The sequence below is a fragment of the Rhinichthys klamathensis genome, unplaced genomic scaffold (assembly GCF_029890125.1).
Source record: "Rhinichthys klamathensis goyatoka isolate OS25496 unplaced genomic scaffold, OSU_Roscu_1.1 h1tg000571l_1, whole genome shotgun sequence".
Taxonomy (NCBI): domain Eukaryota; kingdom Metazoa; phylum Chordata; class Actinopteri; order Cypriniformes; family Leuciscidae; genus Rhinichthys; species Rhinichthys klamathensis.
The window spans coordinates 2,409,270-2,423,468 of record NW_026607037.1 but is presented as its reverse complement, the minus strand read 5'-3'; the positions used below and the strand labels follow the sequence as shown (position 1 = coordinate 2,423,468).

At 39.3% G+C, this 14,199-nt stretch overlaps 1 protein-coding gene and 1 long non-coding RNA gene across 6 annotated transcripts in view; one reads left to right on the top strand and one right to left on the bottom strand.

Annotated features, from left to right (window-relative positions):
- Positions 1–13,072, top strand: part of gjc1 (gap junction protein gamma 1) — a 43,674-nt gene extending 30,602 nt beyond the window's left edge. For 2 of the 5 annotated variants that reach the window (XM_056239854.1, XM_056239852.1), the window contains exon 2: positions 10,786–13,072. In XM_056239854.1, coding sequence (XP_056095829.1) covers positions 10,840–12,276 — 1,437 coding nt within the window. In that variant the 5' untranslated portion in view covers positions 10,786–10,839 and the 3' untranslated portion in view covers positions 12,277–13,072. Of the gene's footprint in view, positions 1–6,014; positions 7,183–9,498; positions 9,742–10,785 lie in introns of those variants that run through there. The other 3 variants (XR_008805464.1, XM_056239855.1, XM_056239853.1) reach the window with 3 other exon arrangements.
- On the bottom strand, positions 9,080–9,581 carry LOC130075272 (uncharacterized). The gene is made up of 2 exons (XR_008805465.1): positions 9,493–9,581; positions 9,080–9,276 (listed from the first exon to the last, which is right to left on the bottom strand). It is a non-coding gene; the product is annotated as an uncharacterized LOC130075272 (long non-coding RNA).
- Positions 13,073–14,199: the final 1,127 nt, after the last annotated feature.

Here is a 14,199-nt window from a genome sequence, read left to right as displayed (position 1 = left end):
TCTTAACAACAATGAATTTTAAGTATAAAAAAATAAAAGATGAGAAAGTATCATGAATTGACAACTCATTATTTATTGGCAAGCAACATGTGCAACATATTCCATTCCTTCTCTTAAAGGTAATTAGGAAAAACTTAGAGCTGAACAAATATAGCATTCCTGTGAAATAAATAATAATAAAAATAAAAAACGAGAAGTCTTCTTTATCAACATAAAGTAATCAAATGTAAAATCACTGCATATAAGGCTGGTTGTTAAAAAAAATTTGTTATCGAGACTGATACAATACCTTGATTTCGATACCGGTTCCTGAATGATACTTTTTTCGATACCAATTTTATAAAATCCATTTTAACAAGATTACATTATACATTACGTCCAGGGCCGTAGCTAGAGGATTCGGGGCCCCCTGAAAAAATATTGATGTGGGCCCCCGCCACCCTCCACCAATATCATATACTGTACAATAGATGAACATGGAGGCCCACATAACAGAAGATGGTGATGTTGTTGTAAAACCTTTATTTTAAAAGTTAAATGTTTATATAAAAATTACAACTAATAAAAAAGCAAGAGATTGTTAAATAATAATAAAACCAATTTTTAAAAAGTAATAAAAAAAATCCCCATCAGTCTGTTATAATTCATAAATCAAAAAGTAAACATTTAAAAAATTGACAAGAATGCAGTCTAATTCAAAAAATAAAAGCATTCATTGTCTTATTTTTTAATAAAGATAATATGGAACTGGTAATATTATTAAATAAAGCGAATACATTTATTCATCCAAGTGCAGTGTGTTTTATTCGTGTTTTCTCGATGTTTTAAATATCATCAGCCGGCAGGTCAGATGCATAATGCAATGCGTCGTGACTCGTGTAATTTTTTTAAAACTCTAGTTACAATACTGTAAAAAGACAGGAATTTAGACCACGTAAAAATTCGGTCGATTGCGGCGCGCACCGATAATAAAAAATGACTGTACACGGTAGACTGTAGACGGAAGTTTTCTAATTCCCAGCGAAATAACAATATATAACCGGTCTTTAAGAACGTCTTGATCGACTGGGATACAAACACTCTCCTTGCCTCCCTCTCCGTCTTTTCCTGGTATTTCTGGTTCCCTGATTTGTTTTCTTTTCCCCGACATTTTTCAGTCAGTCAGTCTCCTGCTCTTCCACCAACTTCATCGTTAACTACAGGCTGCCGCCTCAACTCTGATTGGTTCTGTTCACGAGCTGGGGCGGGACTTACAATTTTATTGGGTCCATCTGATGTTTGTCACTGACTCTGACTGAATAATTAATACATACTTTAGGTCGGACTAAACCATTTTTATGGAGGTAAGAGAAGCAGATATTTGGAAAAATATTTACCCAAATTGCACGTTTTTGTGGTTTTCATTTAAATCTCAGGCATACAACTAATATAAATATTAGAATTATTCATACTACAGGGGCCTAAATAGTATAACTGCTGGATTTTGTGGGGCCCCCTGGGCAGCGGGGGCCCCTATAATTGTCACCACCTTTCACCCCACTAGCGACGGCCCTGATTACGTCAAAAAAACTGTGGTTTTTACAGACTCAATGACACTTGGGGGGAGTGTAATATATGCCTCGCACTTAAGCGCGCACATTAAGCTTTTAACCTAATGATTATGAATGTGTCTGGAAAAAATAGCAAGGAGACATTTTGATTGTTTATTAATAAACTAGTGTTTTCTGATTCAGTGTTGGCTGCAAAGATCTTGACGATGCTGACTCGTCATCTCTGCAGTCTAATGAACGCACACGTGCCTAGAGAGAAATGCACATTTCATTTGGATTACATAATCAGAGAGTATTTGTTTGCGATTCGAATTGGTTAGTTTAAAAGTAGACATTTCAAGCTTTCTATAGGCCTATTTCTCATGTCTGTGAGGCAAGTAGCCTATACGCTGAGTTTCGGTTCATTTATGTGATGCGCTCCAGTTCTTCTTGCAGTCGAAGACGGAGCAACTTTCTGCTCTTAAGTTTATTCCGTGCACTTTCAAGTGCTTTATCAGATTTGTCGTGTTCTGGTCTCGGCAGCAATTATCTTGTCGCAAATATTGCATTGCGCGCTGTTGGCATCGACACTGCTGAAATGTAGCAACACTTTTGATCTTTTCCACATCTTTTCCATCTATGGGGGTTGGGACGCTTACACACTACAGCCTCACGTGTGAGCCACGTCTCTGGGTGTAACCGGCATAAACTAGTGTTTTTCCTTGATGCCTAGCCACAGCCAATCATGCAGCATGCTTATTGGCTCACTGACGTTAACGAGATTTGGTACCGAACGACAAGACATTTTTGATACTCTATGGCAGGGATGGGCAACATCGGTCCTGGAGGGCCACTGTCCTACAGAGTTTAGCTCCAACCCTGACAAAAATCACCTGCCTGTAACTTTCTAGTAATCCTGAAGACCTTGATTAGCTTGTTCAGGTGTGTTTGATTAGGGTTGAAGCTAAACTCTGTAGGACAATGGCCCTCCAGGACTGAAGTTGCCCATCCCTGCTCTATGGTATCAAGGCAATTCGATCAGTGCCTAAAAAGTATCGAACTCGATACCCAGCCCTAACTGCATAGTCTTCACTCTATAAATTAAATATAGATTAATCTATATTTATACATAGATTTATTAGGCTGCTGTCACTTTAAGAAATAATACAAGGATACAATATACTGTTTACACATGCAACTTATTTCCAAACTGTTTATGTTCACTTAAGACATTACCAAATACTCACCAAGCTGTGCATTTTCAAATATTTCTGTGTGTATTTGACCATTTAGGCGCTAAGCCTAAACAGAATTTTAACTCAAAGGTTTCGCTACCTGGCCATCCACCGGGGGAGAGCAGCTCCACCCATCTCCGGGTTGCCCAGAAACCACTGACAGGGAATTGCAGCCTGTAGTTTGCACTCACTCTCATTGAAGGCACAACTCTTACCAGCTGTGATAACAGCCTTTTAGCGCTCTCAGACAGCGCACAAAACTAGCTGTAAAACCAGCTTTTCAGCGCTCTGAACAGCGCACAGTTACCAGCTGCGAGCTGTTTTTTTCTCTTTTTTTTGCTCAATGAAAGTCAAACAATAAAAAAAAAAAGAGGAAATCGACCCCGCTGCCATGCCATGACACCAACACCGATGAGATTGAGAGGTTCTCCTTAAAGAGCTTGCTCGTTCAGAAGACACTCCTTGCAGACAAGAGCATACATGAAACGTTCGCCTCTGAAGCGAAAAGCTGAAGATGCAATGCATCTGCTGCTCATTATATACCAGCAGAGCAGCTGCTGCAAATCATTGCATGCCAATGTTCATTGGCTCGTTTAGTTACACTTGATTGGCTCTCTGGCGAGATTCCTATTGGTCGGTCATGACGTACGTCGAGAGTGCCCGACTGATAGGAAACATAATGAATGACTCTCTGAACTAGTTATTTTTTATGGAATCAAAAACGTAGTAAAATTTCCACCACAAATTACTCTTTTATAAATATTTTATTTTTTTCCTTCATTTCCTTTTGAGGGATTAATCTTTTTTTTTCTTCTTTTTTTAAATTTATATTTATTTATTTATTTTGTTTCTTTAATATTATTTTACTTTAATATTTGTATTAGAGGTTGTACATTGTCTCTTTATGCATGCATTAAATATGAAGAGTGATGGCGCCAATAATTTGTTACTAGAGTTCATGCTAGTAATTGAATAAAACAACAATTATTGGGTGTCACGTACTGCTAAATGCAGTTTATTTTGATTAATCCCGAATCGTAATCCAAAGTACAGGCAAGGTCAAACACAGGCAGACAGTCCAAACAAACAAACAGTCAGGGGACACAGGCAAAAAGGGGAATCCAAGGAACAGGCAAATATCAAAAACCAAGAACACGGGAACAACAGAGAGAATGCTCGGAATTGCAGTAGAAACACTAAACAAGACTTTGCAGGGAATGAATGAGAGTAAATAGGCTGAGACTGACAAGGTAATGAGACACAGGTGGATGCAATCAGGGATGATGAGTCCGGGCAGTGAGTTATGGGAAATGTAGTTTGTGAGGGAATGACAATAGTCTGATGTGGAGTGCCCTCTGGTGGCTCTCAAGGGTCCTCCAGCTGGTGACCGTTACAAATGGGTCAGAGGCCTGTTATTAGAAGGGCTCGGCATTTCCTAATTTTCTTTATATCTTTTGCCAGTAATTATGGGAAATGTAGTTTTTGGGACAATATTTGTTTGGGTCGTTTGTTAATTTGAATGTGTTGTGTAAAGTATATTTTTGTGTGTTTAAGTTTATTTTTATTATTGCTTTATGGTGAATGGGATTTCATATGTTCATGTAGTGAAGTTTGAATTGAGATTGTGTGAGACCCGTTATTATAAAATGGTTTGGTCTGTTTCGTTGAAAGGACTTCATTTTCTGTGGCTGAGTTAGTTCTGGTTATAGGGATCCCTGGAGAAATCATCTGAGATCCAGAACTCAGTAAGTTCCTGGTTACCCATTCATTAGTTACAGTGTCTTTTGTTTTGGTTCTTTTTCTTATTCTCTTCTTTTGCACCGTTTTGTAACCAGTACATTACAATGAATTTTGCAGTCAATAAAACAAGATTTTGATGGCTCTACGAATGTCTTCCGACATTTTGTGGAAGAACCTATACACACACATATATATATATACACTCACCTAAAGGATTATTAGGAACACCATACTAATACTGTGTTTGACCCCCTTTCACCTTCAGAACTGCCTTAATTCTACGTGGCATTGATTCAACAAGTGCTGAAAGCATTCTTTAGAAATGTTGGCCCATATTGATAGGATAGCATCTTGCAGTTGATGGAGATTTGTGGGATGCATATCCAGGGCATGAAGCTCCAGATCCACCACATCCCAAAGATGCTCTATTGGGTTGAGATCTGGTGACTGTGGGGGCCATTTTAGTACAGTGAACTCATTGTCATGTTCAAGAAACCAATTTGAAATGATTCGAGCTTTGTTACATGGTGCATTATCCTGCTGGAAGTAGCCATCAGAGGATGGGTACATGGTGGCCATAAAGGGATGGACATGGTCAGAAACAATGCTCAGGTAGGCCGTCGCATTTAAACGATGCCCAATTGGCACTAAGGAGCCTAAAGTGTGCCAAGAAAACATCCCCCACACCATTACACCACCACCACCAGCCTGCACAGTGGTAACAAGGCATGATGGATCCATGTTCTCATTCTGTTTACGCCAAATTCTGACTCTAACATCTGAATGTCTCAACAGAAATCGAGACTCATCAGACCAGGCAACATTTTTCCAGTCTTCAACTGTCCAATTTTGGTGAGCTCTTGTAAATTGTAGCCTCTTTTTACTATTTGTAGTGGAGATGAGTGGTACCTGGTGGGGTCTTCTGCTGTTGTAGCCCATCCGCCTCAAGGTTGTGCGTGTTGTGGCTTCACAAATGCTTTGCTGCATACCTCGGTTGTAACGAGTGGCTATTTCAGTCAAAGTTGCTCTTCTATCAGCTTGAATCAGTCGGCCCATTCTCCTCTGACCTCTAGCATCAACAAGGCATTTTCGCCCACAGGACTGCCGCATACTGGATGTTTTTCCCTTTTCACGCCATTCTTTGTAAACCCTAGAAATGGTTGTGCGTGAAAATCCCAGTAACTGAGCAGATTGTGAAATACTCAGACCGGCCCGTCTGGCACCAACAACCATGCCATGCTCAAAATTGCTTAAATCACCTTTCTTTCCCATTCTGACATTCAGTTTGGAGTTCAGGAGATTGTCTTGACCAGTACCACACCCCTAAATGCATTGAAGCAACTGCCATGTGACTGGTTGATTAGATAATTGCATTAATGAGAAATTGAACAGGTGTTCCTAATAATCCTTTAGGTGAGTGTATATATATATATATATATATATATGAAAAGAGTGTAAAAACACTGTTCTATATTTTTTTTTTAATTTTTATCTTAGCAAATGAATTTAAAGTCTTTTTGCAGTCTTTTTGTTTTTAGGAGCTTCTTGTTGGTGATTTAAATGGATAATTCACCCAAAAAGTGAAAAGCACAGAACAAGGGTCTATATGGTAGAGTAAAATATCAAATCTTTATTGTGCGGCCATTATCATATTCTGTCATGAATTAATAACATTTCATGTTGACTGAGAAGTCTTTCGCATTGATTCCCGAGCCAAAATCTACAACAATCTTCTTCCATAACAAATCATAATTACTGCGAAAATGTTTTCATTAAACATTCCAACGCAGGAACGCCTCACTGTCTACAAAGTAATGTACTCACATTAAATAATTGTTTCCTTATCACACTTGGGGAATGTGTCGAATTTTAATGAGATTTTTCCCACAGACTGTCTGTGGAAGTAGCTGTGAAATCCTACGATTGTAATCTCGCCTCACTCTTTACTGTGAGAGAAACGCATAAAGAGAGAGTGGGAGAGATAAGAACGAGGGGGAAAACAGGGTTTGGATAAGAATGCGAGCGCTGGAGATCGCTGGAAGCTCTAATTTAAGCCATGACCAAAGATGGTCAGATGAATTGAAGAGCAAGCATTAAGAAGTTCCCTTCCTTCCAGCACTGTGCTGTGAAAGTGCTAGAGAGAGAGAGAGAGAGGCTTTAGAGAGGATGTAGAGGGGGTAGGCGATAAGGTTATGGGAGAGATATTGCTTACTCGCTTATCTGTGACAAGTGTGCATGTCTTTGTGTTTGTGTATGTAGAGGAAGGAGGTTGCGGCAATCTTGGTTTCTTGTTACAGGCTGAACATCACCCGTGATTTGGGCTTTCTTCTCTTGTTCTCCCCTCATCATTGTCTGTTCCCCTGCCGTCAGGGATATTAACCCACCCAGCCTCCCACATCAAAACCATAACACTCCCCCCTCAAACCACAACCCTCTCTGACCCAGTTTTTTGGGGTAAAGGGCTATTGTGCGCTTTTGAGAGTCTCCCCCTCGCGCATTCTTCATTGCGACACATACTCATGTACACGCATATACAGTATGTGTGTGTAGGTCTCTTGTGTTGCTGTAAGGTCAGTTGTCTCTGATCTCCAAGACTGCTCTTCAAAAGAGAAGGATGCAGAAATGAGAAGAGGGAAAGCAGACAAGGAAAGGCACGAAAGACAGAATGTCGAGTATGTGTGAGTACAACTTTCACGGCGTGTGCTTGTGTAACTTAACAGGCGAATACATCAGTACTGTTTGACCTGACGTGACTTGAAGTCAGTATTTCTGTGAACAGGATGGGACTTGCCATGTGTCTCTCAGTAGATATGACATGTGTTGTATTATGTGCCACTGCTGTGAACCAGGGAATCCCAACCAGGGGATTCATTTAGCCTTTACAAACTAATAAAACAATATTATTAAAATTTCAGTTTTAATAATATTAGAGCTGTCAATGGGTAACAAATGTTTTTCTCTATTCATTTATATATTAATGAATGAATGAATGAATGAACTGTTCCTGTAAAAAATACTAATGAAAACGTTAAATGACATCCACAATATTAAAGGGATAGGAGCACATTTCTGGTTTAATGTTTGGGATTCATTTTGCTTTGCTAAACCTATAAAACAATGTTATTAAAAGTAAAGTTTAAATAATATTAGGACTGTGTGTGTCAACAAATTTAAAAAAGGTTTTTTTTTTTTGTTTTTTTTTATTCATTTATTTTTATGATATCCACTATATTATTAGGTAGTAGGAGCACATTTCTGGTTTAATTTTTGTTAAGGGGGTAATGCAGCTCTGGGGGTACATAAGACAAAAAAGGACACACTCCTGTAAATGAGATGGCAGACTGTGAGAGAGAGAGAGAGAGAGAGAGAGAGAGAGAGAGAGAGAGAGAGAGAGAGAGAGAGAGAGAGAGAGAGAGAGAGGGGAGGAGGGGGTGGATGGATGGATGATGAAGGGTATAGATTGGCTTTGACATGGGCACAGGGGCATTTTGCTGAATCTGAACACTGTCTGTCCCTGCCAAGGGGCAGGGCATTAGAACTGTGTGTGTGTGTGTGTGTGTGTGTGTGTGTGTGTGTGTGTGTGTGTGTGTGTGTGTGTGTGTGTGTGTGTGTGTGTGTGTGTGTGTGTGTGTGTGTGTGTGTGTGGATATAGAGACCCACAAGAGTAGAAGGGGACTCAGGTTTAATCAGTGAATAGTATTAACAATTATTGAAGGAATGCCTAAATGCATTCAGTACAAAATGTGTTGGGTTGTGCTGCATGAGCTTGTTCTCGGTTTAGAAAAATATATATACTAGTACTTTTCAGAGGTTTTGGGTGAGTAAGAATTTTAAGATGTTTTTAAAACAAGTCTCATGTGCTCACCAATTGATCATCAATTTGGTCATTTAGTTTATCAAAAATACAGTAAAAACAGAAATTTTGTAAAATAGTATTACAAATTAAAAGGACTGTTTTCTATTGTAATATATTTTCACACGTAATAAAAAAAAATTGATAGCAAAGCTGAATTTTCATCAGCCTACAGTTTTCAATGTTACGATCCATCAGAAATCATTCTATAGCTGATTTGCTGAATCATTTCTTATTATTATCAACGTTCAAAACAATTGTTCTGTTAATGGCTTCATATTTTTGTGGAAGCCATGATACTTTTTTAGGATTCTTTGATGAATAGAAAGTTCAAAAGGACAGCATTTATTTGAAATTGTAACAATGCAACAGTCTTTGTCACTTTTGATTTAATGCATCCTTGATGAATAAAAGTAAATTAAGTTAAGTAAGTTAATTTCTTACTGACCCAAACTTTTGAATGTTTTGAATGTTGTATATGGAAAATTATGAAAGGAGGATATCACAAAACTATTAGTTATGAGATATCCTATCTTAATGATGTTGTTAATTGTTTTGTTGTTGTTGTTGTTTTATATAAAATAATTATTATCCCTCATTAAGTAATGTTATTAGCATAACAAACAGATGCATGGCAAACAGATTCAATCATTTTTTTTAACTTGGCATGAAACCACAGAGGATGTCTTGTCCCTTGACATAAATATAACACAATACTAATGCTGAGTCGCAATTTATTTTGTACGAGCATGTCTAATACTGACATGGGAAATCATTTTATATTATTTAATTGTTGTTAGTTGACTCCCTGTGGCCACAGCCTTTGTGTGAGCAAGCGTACGTATGCCCGTTTGTGCTCAACAGTCACAGATACAAAACAAAGTCCTTTATTCCCTTTGGGAGTGAGGGCTATTTCAACCTTGAGAGACAGAGAGTGTGATAGAGAAAGAGAAACAAACAAGTGATGGTGAGATGATTGGGGCATTACAGCAACAGCAGTCATTCAAGGACAGATGCTTAAGAGTGACCAGTGGATATGTCTCGTGTTCTGTACGTCTTTTGTGTTTTCAGTATGTGTGTGTTCATTGTTTGTGTGCCTACATATGAGCCACATTCTAAGTCTTATGTTCCTTACCCCTAGTGCCTCTACCAGCATAGTGAGATGCAGATTAAAGGTGAAGGGCTAGTACACATCAGCGCATGCCCACCGCTGAGGTCCTCTTCTGGGCAGGAGGAACAGGGAAGCCCTGGACCCTCTGGTTCTGTTGAACCATGTCAGGTCCTGTTTTCAAAGTGACCTGTGAAAAGAAATAAATTAGTCTATTCTCTTTTCTCTCTGTCTCTTTCTCTTTCTCGTTCTCAAACATATACTGTGTACTGTATACTTGGATTTATACTAAGATATTTTATGAGATATTATAATATTACATGTCTCCCTTGTGTTTGACTGCTCAGATGCGACCTTATATGGTCATAACAATCAATACCTCATATATGCTTTATTGGATGGAGAAATCCAAACATTCATTAAAAAAAAAAGCAAAACAAGAACATGCAGAGACAAACCAGAGAGGTCACACACTCACCCGCTCACCACAGCTGTTCTCCCTCAGGGAAGATTTGTGTGGTTCAGGCTCACTGCTCAAGGTAATTGTGTCTGCGTATGTGTGTGTGAAAGAGAGAGTTCCGTTCATTGAGTCTATTAACACTAGGTTGACCTTTTATCAAGCAATATATCTAGCAGAATCCACAATGGACTATATGGATGAACTATGTATTGGTACAATATTGGTTTTTGCCTGTTGTCGTTTTTATTTTTCAGTTTTGATTAAATTATTGGATATTTAATAGTGCTAATTTCCTCTATTTTTTTCATTTAGATAACATTTTCCTTCATCTAACGTTCACTAGAAATTAATATACTTATAAAAACACTTATAATTTAATAACACTGTTAAATCTAATCTATTAAATATAATAAATATCTTTTTTTTTTTAAACATTTTTTAGACAAATAGTATAATTTTAATAAAGGCCTTTTTTTTGGTTTTCAGCCATAACATGAAAATAATTATAGCCACATCCTTGACATAAGTGCTGTTTGATTTCACATATTATAATGAAGTTTGCATAAAACTTTATACTTAAAAAATAAAAAATACAATCTAAGTTTTAGACTATTTTTACTTTGATTTATAGTATTCTAATTATGCAAATACAAATATCTACTTCAATAATGAAAGACCTGAATATCCAAAACACTGTCAATAACATCAAATCATGAATAAAATATGACAATGGTTGTATTATTTTGCGTTCAGCTCGTATAACGCTAAATAACCCTGCATTTTGGTCTGGTTTCTAAAAAAAAAGATTCACTTTTCATTAATATGCACTTATATTTGAAACTCTCTGTGTTTGTTCACAGAGTCTGTGAGCTGTGCAGTGTGGGACGCTGTCTGCCCCGTTGTCATCAGACGTCATGAGCTGGAGCTTCCTGACGCGTCTGCTGGAGGAGATCCAGCACCACTCCACGTCGGTGGGGAAACTCTGGCTCACTACGCTAGTTGTCTTCCGCATTGTGCTGACTGCAGTGGGCGGTGAATCCATATACTACGATGAGCAAAGCAAGTTTGTCTGTAACTCGGGCCAGCCGGGATGTGAGAACGTCTGCTACGATGCTTTCGCACCACTCTCGCACGTGCGATTCTGGGTTTTTCAGATCATCCTCTCCGCCATGCCCTCTCTGCTCTACATGGGCTACGCTGCCAATAAGATCTCCCACAACGAGAACTTGCGGGGTGGCACAGGGGCCGGTGATCCAGCTGCAGATGACTCGGCAGGGGGCGGATACACCCAGCGTAGACCAAGAAAGATGTACTTCGGGGCACGGCAGCATCGATCAGGACACGAGGATGGGGAAGAACAACGTGAAGACGACCCCATGATTTACGAAGTGCCTGAGATAAACAACACACGTCGGGAATTGGTGCCACCACGACCCAAACCCAAAGTGCGTCACGACGGGCGTCGGCGTATCCGAGATGACGGCCTGATGCAAGTATATGTGTTACAGCTTCTGACGCGTTCTGCACTGGAGGCTGGCTTTCTGGCGGGACAGTACCTGTTGTACGGTTTTCGTGTGGAACCGATCTTTGTGTGCTCGGATAAGCCCTGCCCGCACCATGTGGACTGCTTCATCTCACGCCCCACCGAAAAGACCATCTTCCTACGAATCATGTACGGCGTCAGCTGCCTTTGCCTGCTGCTAAACCTGTGGGAAATGATTCATCTCGGAGTTGGAACCATCGGTGATGTACTGCGCAAGCGAAACGCAGCATCTACTGATGATGAGTACCAGCTTGGCCTTCTTGCGACGGGTGGCGTGTCCGTCGGAGTAGGCGGGCCTTCGCTCAGCGAGGGGGAACCTGGAGGTGGGGGTGGGGGTGGTGCTAGAGAAGCGGACTATGTTGGTTATCCCTTTTCCTGGAACACCCCTTCTGCGCCACCAGGCTACAACATTGTGGTGAAGCCCGAGACGATGCCGTACACAGACCTGAGCAATGCCAAGATGGCGTGCAAGCAGAACCGTGCCAACATTGCACAGGAAGAGCAGCAGCAGTATGGGTCCAATGAGGACAACTTCCCATCTGCAGGTGAGGCACGGCCGCCACCCATCAACAAAGACGTGATACAGTTAGAGGCGGCGATTCAAGCCTATACCTTGCAACACAATGCTAGCAATAACCACGACGAGCTCAACGACACTAATGACATCGATGAGAAGCCTCAGAGTAACATCACCACAGTACCTCAGAAGGAGCGAAAGCAACGGTCCAAGCATGGGAAATCTGGGAGCGCTGGGAGTAGCAGCAGCAGCAGCAAGTCAGGAGAAGGCAAACCATCTGTCTGGATCTGACATTTGCACTCACACCTGAACATTACACTCAGTGGGCAACCTCTTATCCATTTTTACACATTCTAGACACAAAATATTGTGTGTATCCCACAGATTACAAAGACTGCACATTCGCAATTGGAACATATGGTGTATATATATTTTTAAATGCTTTCAGTGCCTTAAAGGAACTTGATCTTCCTAAAATAATCTTGTGTTCTCAAGATTATGTTTAACTCTAAGAACATTCCCTCATAATCCTGAAAAAACTCATCCGTTTTCAAAGTTTGGAACTATTCATTGAGTCACCCAGTGAGAGAAAGTCTTCCTATCGCATCCCTTCGGAAGAGTGATGACACTACAATCCGATTCCAAGCCAGCAGCTGTCTTCTTATTTCCAGTGTTAAACAATAACTTTTACATTACAATGCTATAACAATGCAATGATGCACCAATATAATAGTGGTACTCTGTGGTCTTCAAGACCCAACAAAACAGTCCTGTGAAATAAGCTGATAAACTGTAATCTACATTAACAAACACACAAACACATTCAGTGCAATTTTTGGTCACACTCAGAGCTATGGGTGTTAGAAGCATCAGTGCAATGTCTTTTAGTTCTTGAAATTCTAGATCTCTGTAGCCACCAAGACTTGGGATATTTAGTTGATGGATCCTTATCCTACTCTGTTCTTGTACTATCCCCTACTGGTGAAGAAAGCAGTTGCAGTCTACTCTTATCAGCCATATAAATATATACAGGGTTCCCACAGTCCTAGAAAACCTGGAAATAACAAGTTATTTTAAAAGTGTGATTTCCAGGCCTGAAAAAAAAATCATGGAAATTAATTTTTAAAACTTAAAAGGAATAGAAAATTAGCAAGAAATTAATTTCAGTGCTTGTTTTTTTATTTTATTTTTATTTATTTTTTTATCTGTATGCAGTAATTGAATATTAAATGGAAACATTAAGGAAAAATGTCATGGATATTCATTGGTCATAAAGTGTGGGAACCCTGTACATTTAGTTGCATATGAAAATAATTTTTCATTAAGATTGACTTGACAGAAGCTCACTGTGTATTGTTGCTATTGCTCTAGTGGACATGTATTTGTGGGAACTTCCTCTGGGTCTAAGAGACTTGATATAGCAGATCCAAGTAGCAGGTCTAACTTGGTCCAAATGGAGGTTGAGAGTTTAACAGTGCAATGTAGATATCCAAGTTGAGTCTTCCATTTTCTCTCATACTGCCACATTCCAACTTGCGAGACTTTTGCCTTTATGTGGGATGTTTCAATTTGTGACGATTGCCATGGGAGACCAAATACTGTTTGTCACAATAAAGACATCAAGCTACTATGCAGTCATGCGGACTGAGGAAAACACGCCATAGAACACCATTGTGTGTGCCTGCGTGTGTGCGCGCTTGCAAGTAGCTGAGGATGAGAAGGTGGGGGAGTGATTGCATGAGTGCATGTGAGAAATTTTTGATTAACGAATTAAAGAAATAAAAGATAATCCCTTTACATATCAGTATTTCAGCAGTATTTATTGATGCTGAAGATTGTGGCATTAGATTTCTGGTTTCTAAGCGAGACTTGACTTGTTTGTATTTTTAAACATCAATTAGGTTTCTTTTTTTATTAGCTTTTTTAATACATGGAACTCAGCAGTGCCCATATGATTTGATTATTACAAAATACGTTTTGTAGGATGTTTATTTTGTTGCCTTTTCTTGTAACAAAAACAAAAAATTTGATGTATGTCCTTTGTAGTCAGCCAGTTTGCTCCGTGAATCCTTTTGTCATAGTCATAATCGATCCCTTCAAATATCATTTTGCATGGGAGGGAAAATAGGAATGTTTTAGGGGAAATTCCATAGCACTCTTTCCAATGGAAAACTCTACACAAAAAGGATTCTTCAGTGTAACTACTTTGACCTT